Here is an 18,686-nt window from a genome sequence, read left to right as displayed (position 1 = left end):
CTATGAGGACAGGCTGAGAGAGTTGGGCTTGTTCAGCCTGGAGAAGAGAAGGCTGTGGGGAGACCTGATTGCAGCCCTTCAGTACCTAAAGGGGGCCTATAGGAAAGATGGGGAAAATCTTTTCAGTAGGGACAGCTGTGACAGGACAAGGGGTAATGGTTTTAAACTAAACCAGGGTAGGTTTAGACTGGATATAAGGAAGAAATTCTTTACAATGAGGGTGGTGAAACACTGGAACAGGTTGCCCAGAGAGGTGGTGGAGGCCCCATCCCTGGAAACATTCAAGGCCGGGTTGGATGGGGCTCTGAGCAACCTGATCTAGTTAGCGGTGTCCCTGCTCCCTGCAGGGGGGTTGGACTAGATGACCTCTAAGGGTCCCTTCCAACCCCAAACATCCTATGATTCTATGATAAAACCTACCTCTTGGCTTCTCCACTCTTCCTGCTACTTCCCTTCAGGTTGAGGCACCATTCAGCAGCACTATGCTGTGTGCTCTGCTCATTAGAGACAATCTTGGGCCTTGGTAATGAGTAGATCATGTACTACAACACTTCCAAATGGCAGTTCACACTAAAAGAAAATTGTTATGTCTGCATTTCTGTCTTACTACTCCTACATCTTACCTGGCACTGCATGCCCTCTGCTAACAGGGCCAGAACAACCCCGTTAAAGTTATCTTTTCTCCTTATAGGGGTTATTATTCTGTCTTGCACTGGTTTGAATGGCACAAAAGCACCAAAACATTTCTGATGCATGCCAGACTTTCCTGGTTCACTATTTGCCAGGTGAGCATCCAGTTCAAATTCTTCTCATTAACAAGGTCAAAATCAGATGCTCCAAATTCATAGGTAGGCTCTTAAACAAGAGATGCCCCATTCGCAGGCTTATGGTGTTCTTACTGAAATAAAATTTTAACTGAGTTCAGAATTCCCAAGAAAGGGGTTTTTAAAAGAACCTCAAGTTTGTGAGTGGGCAGAAGTGAACCTCTTGTTTGTCACTTGGGCTGTACAAGCAGAAGGAGGCCAACTTCCCCCACCACTGCTCCAGGTCTGGTGTTTATCAATGGTACCCATGAACCAGAGCAGCAGCTTCACTGACAGACCTGGCTAGAATGGGGAAATCCATAGGGAAATTCCCAAATTGCTCCCTGCTCCATAGTGCTGGACAATAACCCCATCAACTCCCTGAGCCTCCTCCTGACCCTCCCATCCCACCAGGTTAGTTTTAGCATCAATAGTTGATGATAACTCCGCAGTTGTCCCAGATGCCAAACATTAGAGAAGAGAGACAAGAAGCAAGAAAGGTTCCTAAAATACCTACATTTGGCTCAAAAGTAAAATAATTTCTCCAGGGTATCATCGCTCATAGCCAGGTGTGCTAAATCACAGGGCTTTTAGACCCTTATCAAGATCCTCCACACACAAAGACCTTCGGGTGACACACAGGGTGTTGGGGGTAGATAGGTAGAGAGGAGGGAAAGAAAAAAAACAAGAAAATTTTAAAGCACTATGGTTAATCCTTTCCCACCTCATGCGCTGCAGCTTTGTGCCGTGCCTCCGAGGGGCAGCACAGCCTCAGTTATTGCACCTGAAAGCCGTAAGTTATTGGGGACACAGCTCTTTACCTCCTCTCCTATTCCCACCATCTCCAGCCTGCTGGTGAAGCTCCAGAATAAGCCGTAACAGTCTCTGGGTTAGTATGGGTCAGTTCAATAATCAAACAAAGTTTAATTTTTAAAATGAGATCTTGAATCTGTTAAGTCATCTCTGTGCCTACAGTCTGAGGCAGAGACTGGAAAATCAAAACAAATGCAATAAATACAATGATCTCCAGATAATTCCCATCAAGTAAGATTTATTTTGATGTCTGTTTTCAGGCTGTTGCCTGCAATTTTAAAAGCACAATAGCATGACAACATAATACTTTGCTTTTAGGAGCTGTTTTCCTTTGCTTTTATTTCTTACCTGTTTCCCAAATCTTTATTCTAGCTATCTTGAAAGACTCCTTTAAAGATTTGCTTTTGATCTAGTCTTATGCAGTAGCAACCATGCTGATTTTTTTTTTATTTTTTTTTTTGCTGCTATTGTTGTTAAATCAAATACAAGACAATGACTCAACTCTGAGGAAAAGCAAAACCAATGTAGGAGGCCAATGCCTGTGAGTCATGTGTGCAAAAAGGGAAGGGCTGAAGTGATTTGCTCCTATTTTCTGGGATTTGCAAGTCAGGTAAGAGTCCATCAGCCCCTCCACGATGCAGAACAGAAGTAATAGCCTGGCAGAACTGGGGCAGCTTTAACAGCAGATGTTTCCCTTTTGCGCATAGGGCGCCCCATGAGTTGGAAAGGCTCCTGCTCCTGTTGAAACCACTTGGGAGCAGCCCAGACTTCCTGCACAGTGACTTACATAGACCTGTCTCTGCAGTTGGGCATCCCTTGTGCCCTATGGCCAAAGCTGAAGTGAACCTGCAGGGGTCTGTGCTGGAGGCAAGCCCAGGAATGCACTGAGAATAGCCAGATCTAGGTTTTCGTGCGATGCTCTGCATTTTATTTGGTGTCTGAGGGCCAAGGTGAGACTCTCACCTCAGTTTTGTGTCCTCATTTCTCTCATCTCATCTAAAACCAGGTTAATAATTGTGCCTCAGTTTGCCTGTTTCTAAAAAGATGGTAATAATTCCTGTTCTACCAGGACATTATGTGAAGTTTTATTAATTGACGGTAGCAAGAGGCATTAAGATCAAGACAGAATAATTGCCTCAAGTGAAGGTCATAATTAGATATGTACCAAGAGATACAGCTGAGCGTCATCTGTGATGCTCATTTAATCTCATCCTTGTATTTTAGCTACAAGTGTGTGGGTGCTAAGGAGGAGAGCTGTTCTTACAAAGGCAACTGCTGTATTTAGCATGAAGTTTAAGCACTTTGTTACACCGAAACCTGAGCAACCCCGTGCAAGTGATGTTCGACACATTAGAGATGAGAGAAAGGTTCACACTACAGTGAAGTACAAGAAGTGGACCTTGCAGCGGAGCAGGGTAGATGTGTCTGAAGCGAGGCCATCAGCAATCCCTGGTCTGGGAGGGCTGCGCCGGAGAGGCTCGCCTGGCTCTCCTTGGCTGTGGGTCAGCTCAGGGGCCAGCGTTAATCTGATCAAAAAGGGGATTGTGAAAAGCTCATCCGACTCAGGCTGTGAAATCATGCTCTGGGATCCTCATAATTTCTACGGCAACCAGTTGTCATTTCTCGAAGAATTACAATCTAAAGTTGGGGGGGGAGGGGAAGAACAAGCTGACATACTTCTGCAAATCCCAAATCCTGCTGTAGGCAAAACTGGAAGACTTCCCTGTTGGAAAAATAATTATGTTTCTATATAGAGTGCTCCAAAAAGTTCTTTGCAAAATGTTAAGGCCTTATTTCTAAATGTGATAGAACTGGGAAATGTCCCAGGTTTATCAGAAGAATTTGAGAAAAACCAGAATTCACGCAGAATCTTTGGAGACGATTTCAAGATGATATGCAACAGCATGATGGATTTTTGTACTCATAAAAGCTTATAATGACCTCATTTTAAAAAGAGATTTTTTTTTTATTCTTTTCTGCACTCTGCTCACTTTTCCACTGAATATTTTATGTAACAGAGTTTTGAATTAAAATTCAAGTCAAAAAAACCCCCGACAAACACACCACCAAAGAACCAACTGAACACACTAATCAAAAGCAAAACGGGACTTCATCTCACATTGCTTCTTTGTAATCAGGATGCTATTTGCATACTACATTTTTTCCAACAAATCATGCAGATTTGTGACTGTTTGCAGCACTCCTGTGTGCCGTGACAGCAACGCTAGCTGCTCCCAGCTCTCCATAGGCTTGCCACATGGTGGCAATGTAACTTCCACCTGCCGGCTAAGGAGGTGAGTTGCCTTTGATTTCCTCCTTCATTACTTCTTACTCACTCTAATGATTATATTTGTAGGTGGCAATTACAGTCCTCTGAGTTTCTGCTTTCCATTTCCTCTATAAATTTAATAGAGTATTGTTGGGTTTATTTTTAAAATAAACTCTGCAACATTTCCAAGGACATTAAACCCTGTTATATAAGAGTTTTTCTCTTAGCTAATGCAATATTGCATGTTTCTCTGATCTCTAATGAAGTTTTGAGGACCACTCTGGAATTATTCCTTTTTGCCAATACACATTCATATGCCCTTCTGTATTAACTCTTTTCCTCCACTCTCCTTTAGTCTACGTTGCTTTTGTTGCCTCATTGGAATTGGGAAAAAAAAAAATTCTCAAGTGATTTAAAACCAGCTTAAAAATAATACATGAAAACCCAAAAAGAAAATTAGGAACATGTACATAAAAACAACAACAACAATAAAAAAACAGTAAAAGATTCAGCCTGGAAAGGAATTACAGAGGCAGAAGAAAAGGTGAACCATGAGAGATCAGGCCTTTGTAAACCACACTAAGGAGTAAAACTGTAGTCTTCATTTTAAATGACTGTGCTACTGAGAAAATGAAAAAAAAAAGAATCTATCTGATACTACTTCATTTTAAATTCAGTATGTCGATACAGTCTAGATCTAAAGTATGATGTAAACCTTTTTTCTGCATTTTTGAAACAGTGTTGATACTTCTCAGACTGGAATATAACTATTATCAGGTCTCAGTAGAAAGGTATCATGCTCTGGTCCCTAGCCCAGGTTTAAGGCTTAATTGGTTATATTCAAGGATACAGTACTATATAAGTCAGTGGAGACACTCAGAAAAGAAACAAAATCTTGAAGGAAACCTCAGAGAAGTTAAAGGAACATGTACATTTGTTAGAGGTCCCAACTTCTGCTTAGCTGTATAATTTGACTCTGGTTCTAAAATATAAATCAAGGTATCATACATATTAAATGAGATTGTAATTGTGAATTTTACATCTAATTTTCTGGGACATTTGTGTGCATTATCAGAAATATTTTTCTGCTAATAGATTGGAATTCAAACACTCTGCCTGACAGACTGCAGTGGATGCCCCTCGCTGTATAATTAGTACCAGGTGAGACAAAGAAGGAATGTTTTCTTATCATAGAATCATAGATCCATTTGGTTGGAAAAGACCTTTAATATCATCGAGCCCAACTGTACCTGTCCACCACTAAACCATGTCCCTAAGCACCTCGTTTACCCATCTTTTAAATATATCCAGGGATGGGGACTCGACCACTTCCCTGGGCAGCCCCTTCCAATGCTTGACAACCCTTTCAGCTTCAACCCTTTTTTCCTAATATCCAATCTAAACCTCCCCTGGTGCAACTTGAGGTCATTTCCCCTCATCCTATTGCTTGTTACTTGGCAGAAGAGACCAACACCCACCTCACTACCCCCTCCTGTCAGGCAGTTGTAGAGGGCAATAAGGTCTCCCCTCAGCCTCCTCTTCTCCAGATTAAACAACCCCGGTACCCTCAGCCACTCCCCATCAGCCTTGGGCTCCAGACCCCTCACCAGCTTCATTGCCCTTCTCTGGACATGCTCCAGCCCCTCCATGTCCTTCTTGGAGTGAGGGGCCCAAAACTGAACATAGTATTTGAGGGGCAGCCTCACCAGTGCGGAGTACAGAGGCATGATCACTGCCCTGCTCCTGCTGGCCACACCACTCCTGATATAAGCCAGCATGCCATTGGCCTTCTTGGCCACCTGGGCACACTGCTGGCTCATATTGAGTCAGATATTTGTGGATAAAACCAGAACACTTGATAGCTTGCATTGGCACTATACAATGCTTCCACTCTCCTTATAATCTCAAAAATCCTTTAGAATTGAAGAGAGATTCCTTTAAAATCCACAATTAAGGAATTTGTTAATATGAAGAATTTTAAATAATTAAAATAAATTACAGTATTTAGCTCTTAACAGCATTTTGTGTTGCTGTGCTCTTTGATGTGACTCAAAACAATAGACTAAAATTTTCCAGTGCAGAGCGACGTACAAGAACTTCCATGGTCTTAAAACTTCTTATGGTTGGGGATTAGGGAACAATATTTTTCAGTCATTATCCAGAAAAAAGAGAAGGGGAAAAAAAAGGTATTCTAATCATAATTTTCTGGTACTCAGACAACAGCTTGTCAAGCCAGTAGCACGAGCGGGCTGAAAGTCCGATCCTTCAGCACCAAGATGACAAATGTGAAGACAGAAATGGCCGTGACCCCTTCAGAAGAAAAGAACTGGGAAGAACAGAATCAAATACAGCTCTACATGGCCCGGCTGTGCCGTGGAAATATTTCTCAAAGTAGGAAACTCAGTTTGCAGCAGAAAGAGCGGAAAGCAGGCGAAGAGGCTGGGGAAAACGTTAAGTGGTTGCTGATGTTCTTGCTGGAGGGTGCAGAGCTGAGCAGGCATAGAAAAGCGGGTTTATTCCTCAGTCTTATGCCGTTGCGGTAGCTATGGTCTGGCTCTGGCTTGGTGGACAATGAAACCTGGCGCTTGATGTATCACCCCATCTCCAGACCCCCAGAAATCGCAGTGGGTGCAGGCAAGGGCTGCAGGGAGGCAGAAGCAGGGTGCCAGGTTGGAGCAGCACCTGCCATTGTTTCCCACGGGTGTGAAGGAAAACATCTCCCACCACTTACCGTATTGCTCGGTCCCCACAGTCTTCACCCCACATCCCAGGATACCAGGACACGATTAAAGGTTTCTGCCGTCTGCCTGGATTCGGTTCCTGCTGTCCCATGCTGGCTGCTTTGCACCCCTGCAGCCCAGGGGCAGCTATAGCCCCTGCAAGCCGCCCCACATGGTGTTTGCAGGCAGCCTGGCATGCAACAGCCAACACATACCTGGCCACTTGTATTTTACTACTTACTCATCTGAAAGTTTTAAGATCATGTTTAAAATATGCTATTTTCCCCCATTTTTTCTAATTATTGTTAACTCTGTGGCATAGTTTCCCCTGTAGACCTGTACCCACTGGAGACTGGAAAACAGCTGGTGCAGAAGCTACGCCATATGGTAGTTACTTATAGCAACATAAACTAATTGAGTGTTGAGGGTGGTATAATCCCTGGATGCTTTATCTTTTAAAAACCGCTGGTGTGTCAAACTGATTGCGTTAAAGATCTGCCCTCATTCTTCAGTTCTCCTGATCCAGAGCAAAATCCAGGTTATGGTCACCTCCATGTCCTGGTAGGTATCAACATTGCATTCACCACTGGGCTTCTGTTCCCCAATTTGAAAAATACCTTGTAGCGTAACACCCACATCCCTCATGTACTAAAGGTCTCCAGACCATCCAGCGGCGAGCTGGCAGCTCAAAACACTGGTGCAAAAAAAGGAGTCTTGTTTTCCCGGTGCCAGGACCTGAGCATGTTTGTTATCATTCCTCATGCAACACCAAGCACGTGTGGCACAAATAGGAATATTGAAGGTTGCTTTTCACATACAAAGGTTTATCCTCCTGCCTGTTCTGCTGGAGGAAACAGTGGACTTCAGCTCCGTGGGGGCAGCCCTGGTCCCCAGCCAGCCCTCGGCAGTCGCTCGCCCTTTGCATTTCATGGGTCATTACCTCCTCTGCTTTTCCAGTCAAAGACCTGCTCTGACCTCTGACTGTTTCCAACTGGTAGTAGGATCGGTTATTTTTTTAACTGCACTTCGGTTTGTTTTTTTGTCTCCCCCCCCCTCCCCCCCGCCTTAGGAGAGCCGATGTACATAAATTATCAGCTGACTTTGGCCATTATTTCTGGTATTCTTTTGATTTTCCTACTACCATACAACAATGGATAGGCCAACTCTCTAGTGAGAATCACAGATCTCAGCAGAATTTTCATCCCTTTCATGTAGCTGTCACTCGTTCTAATTTGCACAGAGCACATTTATTTTTGCTTTTTTTATTTCTTACGGCAGATACTCTTTGTTCAGACCAAGGAGCAGCAAGACTAAGAGGCTAGCTATTTAAACAGTCTGTAGTTTTTGCACTGGCCCCTGAATTTCCATAAGCAAGACTGCACCAAGGAAGAACTGGTGTGTCATGAAAAAAAACTACAGAAATTTACTTTTCAGGCCAAATTGATGAAATTATGCACTAACATAAAATTTCTATGGCTATTCTATTGGTTGTTCTTTTGGTCCTTTTAACCACTTCTTGACTGCAGGACTTAAAAAATATTAAGCTTGTTTTTTTTCCTTAAAACATGTTTTTCAACAAAAAGTTCATGCACACCCTCAGAAGAAGAAAGCCACCAACTTCTCTCAGGGGAATAACAAGGCAAATGTAAATTTATCATGATAGAGAGCTCCGTGCCCTACACCTGTCTTGTACCAGCAGTTTACCTGTATTTACCCTATTGTATATAAACCCAGGTATTCTGTAACTTCTGAAGGGATATTCCAAAAGCTCTGACAGTGACTTTGCAATCTCACAGCCAACATGTCTAACTGCAAAGAGATCAGAAAAAGATACCAAAACTGTACATAAAATCACATAATTGTAGATCTAGAAAAAGCCCAAAGACATCTTCTCATTTCCCCCTTGCACTGAAATAGGATTGATGTTTTTCTCAACAATCTATGACAAAAATCCATCTAATTCACTCTTAAAAATCCCCCAGGACAGAGCGCCCTATGGTATCCCTGGGCAACATGCCCTAACAGATACATTTCCCCCCAATGTTATGTACATAGTTTTCGTACAAATTAACCCAATTCTTTTAATCTTCTACAACATTCTACAGCCTGGCAGACTCTTATGTGTGTCACAGCCCCCAAGCTCAATTCTACCAACAGAGAAATGATGCATTTTCATTTTATCTGCAGTGAACCTGATCACTTAAATGTATTCTCTGTGTTTTATCATATCAAGCCACAGATATGATTTTATGGAGGAGAAACACAGCACTCAAATTTTGAGTGTATTTGCAAATACTGTCTAAAATTCACAGTCTTTTTTCTGGGAATAATGCCAGTTTAAGAGATTTCTTTTGCAACCCTGATAGTGGACAGAAAGCGTGAACACTACAGCAAGACCCTCGCATCCAGCACCCCAGTGCAGATCCAGGGCACCACTCTTAGCTTCTGTGGAGTTAGTCCAGACTTCAGATTAGCACAGCATAGGTCAATATCTATTCTGCAATATTTAAAGTACCAGTATACTAATTAGTTATTAAAAATACCAGCATAATCAGAAAATGGGGACACAGATCTCCAATAGAGTATTTAACCCAAGGCTACTGTAATGAATTTGGTGCAGAGACAGAGAACTCATGCATACGCAGAAAAACATAATAGCTCTGTTATACAACTTTTAATATACCATTTTTTGGAAATGTTTGTCTCAGTGATACAATGTCTATTTTCACGTACCTACCAAGTGCTACTTCCATACTCCGATGCTGTTCTACGTATTTTATTTGTCTTTTTTTTTCATTTTTTTTTCATTATCCTTGCATAAGCAGAACAGTAGCTCAGTAATTGGGTTTAATTTTGTTGCAAACTGGGTAGCTCTTTCCTCACATAAGGTAACTGAAGAGGTAACTGTGTCCCTGGCAAAGCAGCGGCAGTGAAATAACAGCGGAAAAGAGGAGAGATTCTACCGCAGCAGCTGGTTAAATTTTGTGGGAAGCTGCACATCTCAACTAAATCTGCAGAGATCAAAAGGCTTATTCTGGATTTAAACTGCTGCAACAGAACACAATTTGTGCTCTCATGTTTGCCATATAGACTGCAAACCTATTTTCGGGAAAAGTTTCATAAAAATTGCAACTATCTCTTTAATCACATAGCCAAGCAGACCTGAACAAGTCACTCACAATTTGTGGCAATGCAGATGAGTGGTGCCCTATCTTAAAAGATTAAAATATTGGCAATGGCAGAGTATGACATTTTTATTTTGACTATTATTGCAAGTATATAGAAATCACCCAGCAATGATTGGATGATTTCATCCAACAAAGAAACAATTTCATCCAGCAAAGAATGAATTGCGAGGGACTGCATGGAACTACCTAAGATATTATAAAACCAATTCAGACTTATTTAAGCACTTCCCTCTGACTGACCAGGCTGGCATTACATCTGGAAGCACAGTACCTAATTCTAGAATGGAGAATTTTCTTTTCCCTTATCGTTTTGAGCTGAGCTAGCACTGAGGTCCTGCCTCCAAGCATGATGCCAAGAGAAGCATCAAAGCTCAGAGGCCTTCCTGAAGAGATGTGCTTTTAAATAGGACCTCTGTGAAAGAAGAGTGCAAGCTTCAGGGGAACACAATCAGCTTCACTCGCTGAACACCTCTTCACTTAGAGTACTGGCAGCTGCTGGCTGACCAGCAACATCAGGACAGACATCTGGCTTCCTTCCACTGCCCCAAGGAGAGCACTGACCACAGTAAATAACATTCTGTTTTCCTTCCAAAAGCCATCCTGAAGCCTGAATGATGGCGATCCAAAAATTAGAGGATGACAGGTGTTGGGTTTGGCCAGCAGCCCCCTTCTGAACAACCTTCTGCAGTAAGGGAAGGTTAAAGATTGGGCTAGAGCTGGCAAGGTTTATCGCGGTGCAGTGCTGGATTTTGAAGCCGGTCCAGATAACAGCGCATTTTAAAGTTTTCAGGAGCTTGCTGATTTCTAGGCAGGCATTCGCAGTGTGCATTGTAAATGGTTCAATTTTCCCTGACCTTTGCCAGCTGAGAAGGGCCAGAAGTCTGCTTCTGGTGATGCAATCTATAACGTGAGCTTCCCTATGACAGAGGAACCTCCACCAAAGCAAGAAGCTGAGGAAACTTCTACCAAACCTTTCATGTCATGATCTGGTAAAATTTAAGGCTCTCTTTTCCTCTGCTTTAACATGAATAAGGTAAATTAGTGTTGCATCTGGTTCATCTTCCTTGCAACAGAATTATGTATGGTGGAAATACCCACTTCACAGACATGGCTGAGGCCAAGAGCTGCTCTTCATTCTTAGTTTGACTGCATCTGAAATGGAAAGACCTTATGCACCTTCGGTATAAATGAGCATGTAGATAAAGATGCACCCAAAAAATAGTCACCGTCATTTTCGATAGACAGCTATTGTGTAGCTGCCATGGCTGACTGGGGGTTGCACGGCCCCAAGCACGACACACAGCTGCATGCACCGAACGGGCCGCACTGAATTATATCCAACAGGCAAATCAGGGGAAAGCTTTTGATTTTAGTGTAGTGACAATGTCACGGAAGCACCACACTGGCTTTGCTACCTCACCTGAACAAGCACAAAAATGAGGGAACAAATTCCATGCAGCTTCCCCCAAAGCCCTGAAAACATCAGCACGCACATGAGAACAAACTGGTGATTTTTAGACTTTGGGTGTATTTGTGGCACTGAGGCCATTTCCCAGTTCCAAGTGTTTCCCTACCCTCCTTTACCCCATAGCAGATGGGTAGAACTGCAAATTTATCCATGTCCATGGAATATTTCCTTTGTGACTGAAATGTGAAAGTTCTTAAAAACAAATTAAAATCTGTATTCACTGTCCCAGTGGTTCTTCACAGATCTTGGCAAAAAGGAATCATCTGTAGTCCCATTAGGGCTGGCCCCTTTTACTGTCTGGAGCCCTGGCTTTAGCATACTTTTGCAAAGAGATTTATTTATCCAGAATATCTTAAAAAAATTCAGTGATGACTCAGCCTAATTCTTCATCTCGTCCTCCCCCACCAAGTCTTGGAGCTACTAATTATTGGGAAAGGTTAGGATCATAGAATCTACTATAGAAGCCTACACTGTGAAATATTAGGATGTCGGATCTCTTTCTCTGGTGACCCTGGCCAGGAATTTTAGGAGTTACTTGCTTCCAGTCTCATTATGAATGTCCCTTTCCAAATTCAGGTATACTTTGATCATCAATGTTCCTCTTTCCAAGCAGAAGCTCAGCGTTCTCATATTATACAATGAAAAATTGGGCACGCGGACAAATGAGGTAAGGCACTGTTTCAGCAGACTTACCTAGCATGTTCCCAGTATTAGGACCATTTCTAGAGTCCCAGGGTTAATAATTCTAAACTTAAGAAACGTATCTACTTCAGTTGCTTGAAATACTGTAGGCATAAAAGATACCGCTCAAAATAACCGCTGTTTGATTTAGCAGCTGCTACCAGGCACTGCACTTCTGAGACCAGCCATACATGTTCTAAATATACCCGCTGATTTTTGTGAGATGCTGATTAAATTATGGATAAGATTTTTCTTTATTACTGTGTTCTCTTTCCTCTCTTTATAAAGTCTAGAAAAGGAACAGAACCGCTATTAGCATGAATTAGCCAGTAGCTGTGGATGTGTAGTTCCCATAAGCTCAGAGGGAGTTTCAGGGAAATGTATGTGAGGGGAAATTGGGAGCCTTTACTACATCTTGCAGCAAAAAATTCTGCAGTTTCATTGTCTTAATGACGATGACATCCTGGCCTCTCCCACCAGGTGTCACTGCAAAGTCACAGAAGAGGATCTGTTGGTGATAACGTAAGACGCAGGCAGAATGAAGATTAATAAGGCATAGGAATCATCGCTGAAAAGGAGTCTTTTTTCACTCCTCCTCTTGCTCCCTAGCCAAAAATAAAGCATAGCAACACTGCTGTGCATTAAGCTCAATAGCGCAGAGTATCAATTTTAAATGATGGGTACGTATAGGTCGTATTGCATAAGAGTTTTAAACGCGTGCCTTGTGAGCTGGGGCTGGTGCTTGGCTGCCAGATGTGGTTCCCTCTAATGTGAGGATGAGGAGACATCCAGAGGAGACATCACAGCTGTGGTGTCAGGACTAAGTCTGGCACAGGGATGCTGACTTTGAGATGATCTTCAGAGACTTGCAGGACAAACCCTCCTGATAGCTCTGACAGTGACATGAGACGAGGGGGTAACTTATGTGCAATCCTTCCTTTTGCAGCCAAAGTCCCTAAAACCCAAAAATGTGTCCCGCAGACCAAGTTGCAAAAGAGCTTCTGAGGGACTACTCTTACATCTGAGGACGCATGGACGCATGCAGCAAAACACAAGGAAACCCCTCAGTTTCATGCTCTATGGATGGGATAGGCCCACCTATAGGTGAAAATCCTTCCTTCCCCTCCCACAGGTGACAGGAGCATACACCACCACGTTGCATCCTGCTCCCCCATGATTTCCAAGCACGCACTTAGCAGCAGAGTATAACCCCAGAAGTCACCTATCTCTACCTGTAAACACAGACTTGCTCAAAGGAGGTCGCACCAGGACTTCACAGCAGTGCAGCCCAGGAAACGTCCCTGTGCTGCTCCGCAGAGCCACATAGGGGGACCCTGAATGACCCTGCTGGGGTGTCCCTGGTCTGGCAGCAGCATGCCAGCACGGAGGGGGGTCCTCCTACCCCATTCCCCAGAATTCAGCATCACACAGTCCCAAACTCAGTGAGGTTCCAAACGGCAACCCAGGGACACTACAACCTTCTCTTGGTCACTCAGCAGGATCGCACAGGCGACCTCTGGCAGAGCCCCGCGCTGCCGCCCTTCCTCACACCATCGGAGCAGCCCCTCCTAGTGCCTGGTGGCAAATGAAGATACTTTAATTACACCACGACGGAATTAATTTCTGTTGAAGAGTACTGTAACAAAGTGCGTGAATGAAATGAATTTTACCTGCACTTCACTTGTTAAAAGGTACATTATGTTTAACAAAGTACCACATATATAAAGAACATCTAAATACTCTTTTCCTGTTGTGCTATACCACCACTTGTTTTAAAATTATCTTGAAGCCTCACTGTTGCTAAAACCTAATCTCAAACAAACAACGATCATGCAGCAAACTGAAATATAAACCACACTTTGCTGGTGCTATGCATTTAAATGCTTAGCTAGTTTCAGCTGCAGAACTTTAAACTCTCTTTTATAGGACATTACTCCATTTTAGTATAAGCATCTATCAGGCACAGCTCTGAAAATGTTAAGTCAGACTATGAAAACATTGTCAATGCTTATTTTAGTAATAAACCCCATGTTTAATCTATGCTTTCATGTTACAGTAATCTATGTATCAATCTGTAACCTTCCAGCTAAGTAGATTAAGCTCTGATTGATTTGAAATGTTTTTCGCTATATTATCAAAAGTCTGCAGATCAGCATAAATACCTCGAAGAAATTTTTTCTCCTTTGGCAGATTTACAAAAGCAGAGCTTAACTTGAATTGAAATGAACTTCTGCATTTTTCCAGGGCAAAAAGCCTGTCAAATCTACTCTAGATCTGCTCTGCTTCCGGACTTAGTAAAAACCTGTGATTAATAGTACAGTGCATCTATTCTGTCATGACAAAAGCAATCACGTTATGAAGAAAAGTGTTCCCTCTGGGTCTACCATTCATACGAAGTGTCAGGAGCTACCCCGAACGCTGGCACTGCTGGGACTGCCATCTGCATAGAGCGCTGTGCAAACAGCTCTTGGAAGGGGGAGGGGGGGATTTTTGGTGATGCGCTCTTGCTGATTACAATAAAAGACCTTAAAATTGGCTTCCTCAAATAGAAAACACCAAGGGGACTTGGGGGGTTTTGGGGGTTTTTTTTGCGCTGTGTTTAGGGAAAGTGAGGAGTGGGTTGTGAGCTGTCAGAGTAACCTGGTGGGCGCTGCGGGGAGGCTCTGCCGCCGGAGGTGGTGAACTTCAGCAACAAAAAGAGCACGCAAGGGAAGAGGGGTGCACTGAACTCCCGGTGATCCCGTTTCAGCGTTTCTCACAGCTCCTCTGCAGACTATCTGCTGCTGATGGCTGCACAGATGGAATGAGATTTCTACATATGCTCAGCATCCATCCTGGTAGCTCACTGAGATGGCGACAGTGCAAACAAACGCAGGCTTGAGCATCCCACCCAGCTCCGTTAGGGAGGTGGGGAAGAAGACACGTCTACAAACGTCAGTGGAAATGGGGGAAGAGTAAAAAAAGCCCTGAGGTGGTAGATTTCAATCTTTGCCCAGATTTCAAGCAATTCCAGTCAGGTAAGTTTGGATTTTAAATGTTGTTCCTGTTTATCCCACCGAAGAGGAGGCACCCAAGAGAAGGAGAGAATTTGGAAAAATAAAGGCACTGGTAACAGGGTGTTGGCAGAGCATCCCAGCTATTGCTAGGGTAAAACCTCAGCCTGGCTGACAATGATGCCTGAATTCCCCTGGACTCTGGTGGGGAGGTGTCATCCATCTCTCAGTGGTCCTTACCCATTTTGCACCACGCAATACCCAATTTCTTCTGTGATCCCACTCCATCCATCCATGCACACAGAGAGCTGACATCTAAACACTGCAAACCCATCTGATCCCATGGCCCCACAGCTTGTTCAAGCATCTGCCATGAATCCTCAGTCCTGACTGTGGTCCTGGGTTCACCTCCGTGAGGACTTCACAACTGATGCAGTGCAAGAGAAGAAGCTCAGCTCACACAGTCCAGCTCTGGATTTGATTTTGGATTCTGCACCCCATCACTTGGGAACGTTTATATCTCAGGGTTTTCTGTGGGTCATTCTATGCCTTGCTTGTGAAGTAAGAGAAGTTTTTATTTCAATATAAACCATACTTGGACACAAAGTGACATTTCCAAAGGGATGCTATATCCTAATTCTGCAAAACATACTCCCAGGGAATAGGTTCAGTGGTCCTCCTCTGTACATGCTCCTCAGAGAGGTTACAGAACCTGGCTTGATATAACCAGACTGTATTTGATGATACATTCACTTCTTATCCCAGTACATTAGCATAAAGTTAACAAGAAAGTTCATTATAAAGGACAAACCTGCAAGTCAATGTCAGCCAAGAAATTGCCTGAGCAACCCCGTAATTGAATAAAAATATGTGTCAGCAAAACAAGTGTCATCACGGGCTTGCTGGCGTGCTTGGAGTTCACCAGCTTGACAAACTTCTCTCAGCATGGTGCTGTGTGCAAGACTCTACAAGAAGCCCTTATGTACTAAATGATGTTTATCAGCAAAATATGGGTACTAATATGCACATTTGACCTCGAGAGTCAAACAGGCCTGCCCACAACTTCAGCAATGAATTAATAAATAAATGAAAATTAAAGCAAATGAGCATTTTGTAACTTCTTAGCCACTCCTCTGGTTACAAAGTGCTTCACAGGGAGGACATTCACTTGCAAATATTCTGTGGTACAGTGTAAACACACATTTAAATACCAGAAGTCATTTAAACCAGTACCAGATTTTTCCACCACTGATGAGTTTGTACACTGATTTATGGGACCAGCTTCTCTGGGATTGGCAAACAAAATAATTTATTTTACTTCCCTCATTTTTGAGTCCAACGGCCCCAGCTTAGCTGTGATACAAAATAATTTAAGGAGTGATTCACATTTTTACACCAACTAACTAATGGTGAATGGCATTTTGCAACCTATTCTGTTCCAGTAAGCCTCAAGGAAACTGGGAGCAGCCAACAGGGTGCAGTTCATAGATGTATCTGGGCACTTCTTTCTGTAGAGGCAAGAAAAGCTCAGGACTGCGCTGGGACCTGCTGGAGGAGGTGTGACTTTAGAGGGAAACTGTCACAGGGGAGAGATGCTGCCAGGTCCCAAAACCAGGATCCCCATGAAAAGGAACTGCTGGCAGCATTAGCCAGCAACAGAGGGATGCATGCTGCGTTCATGTTATGTGTATATATATATGCTATACATATATTTTAATTTTAAATCTGATAAAATATTAGCTTAAAAGCCTATAACATCCCCCAAAAGAACTGGGCATGACCAGGATCCTTTCCTAAACTAGTTAGCAGGTGGGATTTTGCAAGCATCTGCTCACAGACACCTCAATGGACATTTGCCAGCTGAAATGACCCAAGTAAAGCAATGCTCCAGTGATGACCCTCTACCCCATCAGGCCCATTTTCAAGGGAAAGAAGCCAATTACTGTGAGGACCTGTCTGCTTTTCGAAAATTTTTAGGTAGCAAGATCTGGGCAGCTTTCAGGGCCCACCTAGTGTCAGGGAAAACAACCAATCACGTAAAATTGTTTCCTCGCTTTTTCCCTTAAAATAAACCCCCTTTCCCTCCCCATTTCTGCCTTTTTCTGTGATTTGAAAACTGGCACGTCTGTGAGTGATTGCAGGTGCCACTAAATAATGAAGCAGCTCTGTTCATTAAAGCTTGGTGATTTATTACCTTTGGACCAAGGGAAAGAAAAACAGCCTGAAAAGAGACTTCTTACATCATTTCACATTATTTGCAGTCCAGCACTTCAGACAACTGTTAAAACAGCAGATTTTCAGCTCCGTGGTCCACCAGTCCCCAGAAATGCAATGCTGAACATCTAATCCCAGCCAGTTCTGTAAATCTAGAGTGTAACTTATAACTAACTGCTGCCCTAAATGTCGTGTCCTACCTTCGTACAGCCAGTCGCTCAGCCCATTGAAAATAACACCTTCCTTTCCTGTGGAGACCACTCGGATGGCTTGTTTCCCCACATGGGCACAGTAATAGATGTTATTCTCAAAGATAAATATCTGATTTGAAGGGAAAAAGAAAAAGAGAACAGCATTAAGCAGTGGCTCCATTATAAAATGTTGCATTTTGCTTTTACAATAATTGGCAGTACAAATCATGTATCACATTTTTATAGCGTCTTTTGTCAAAAATGGATTTCCACAGCTTGCTTCCAATGCCATCAACTAATAGAAAGATGCTAATTTACAACAAACTGAAGCTTTGGTCCTTCAATACAAGCTTTATTTTTCTCCCTCCTGTCTTCATTTCAGAAATTGAGCAGTGCAGTTAGAAGGCATGAAATGAAGGATGCCATCACTCAGAATTTTGAAAAAGTGGCCCAGGACACAGTAGCAGTTTGCAGAGCTGATGTCGATGCTATGTGGTGACTGAACTGGCTACTGGAAATGGCTTATTGCGTGTTCCCAGCTGCTCCCACTTCCTTAAAACACAGCTGGCAACTTATTAAAAAAATCTGAACCCCGTTTTTAATGCAGATCCAACATGATAACATGTGATATCAAATAGGGGTCAGCCTATGTGACGGCGTCACGTCAGCCAACGCGGCATGAGTGTTTCAGCTGGGGAGCACATGCTCCAAGGACCCAAAGGGGTGTGCTAGACCTCCCGCCCTGCCCCGGTCCCCAGGTCACCCTCCTACAGGAACCAGGGTGGATGGGACGAAGGCACCCGTGGGGTCTCAACTCCCTGCCAGTATGGATGCAGCTGCCATAACCCCCAGACCGTCTTTGGAAATGTCTCCCCTCCTGTTGCAAAAATCTAGCAGATTCAGGTTGCTGAAAGATTCCATGAGCAAAACATCATGGGACCTCACAGCTCCTCGGGAGGGCAAGGGCAGGGCCACGCCAAGGATTGCCATTGGGTCCCTAAGGAAAGGAGTGCTCACACAGCTGGTCCTGTCTGTGGGAAAGCAATTCCAGCCTGAAGAAGAATTTCTGACTATAAAATTCTTATCAATCATGAAAATTTCAATCTGAGATTGTCAGGAAAGGAACCTAACACAAAACTCTCAAATATGCCTCCTGTTTGTTTTTTTTTTAAAGCTGATTTCACGCGAGTCATTAGATTTACTGCTATGAGAATGCTTTTGGGAATCAGGCTGTTTATTTAGGTGTTTAAGTGCTGATCAGTGAGCAAAATTTTAGCCAACCATTTAAATAATATCGATCCATGTCATCGGTCTTTATCATCTAGTTAAATAATGCATTTTTCTGT

The 18,686-nt window shown here is 43.2% G+C and overlaps 1 protein-coding gene across 1 annotated transcript in view; it reads right to left on the bottom strand.

The window, feature by feature from the left end:
- The window catches only part of DPP6 (dipeptidyl peptidase like 6), a 264,379-nt gene that overhangs the window by 70,383 nt on the left and 175,310 nt on the right, over positions 1-18,686 (bottom strand). The window contains exon 8 of the mRNA XM_009644081.2: positions 17,350-17,470. Within this exon, the coding sequence (XP_009642376.1) occupies positions 17,350-17,470 (121 nt within the window). The remainder of the gene's footprint in view (positions 1-17,349; positions 17,471-18,686) is intronic.

The sequence above is a fragment of the Egretta garzetta genome, unplaced genomic scaffold (genome assembly GCF_000687185.1).
Source record: "Egretta garzetta isolate BGI_Z169 unplaced genomic scaffold, ASM68718v1 scaffold117, whole genome shotgun sequence".
In the NCBI taxonomy this organism is placed as follows: Eukaryota; Metazoa; Chordata; class Aves; order Pelecaniformes; family Ardeidae; genus Egretta; species Egretta garzetta.
Note: the sequence above shows the minus strand (reverse complement) of the source record. Positions and strands in the feature narration are given on the sequence as shown.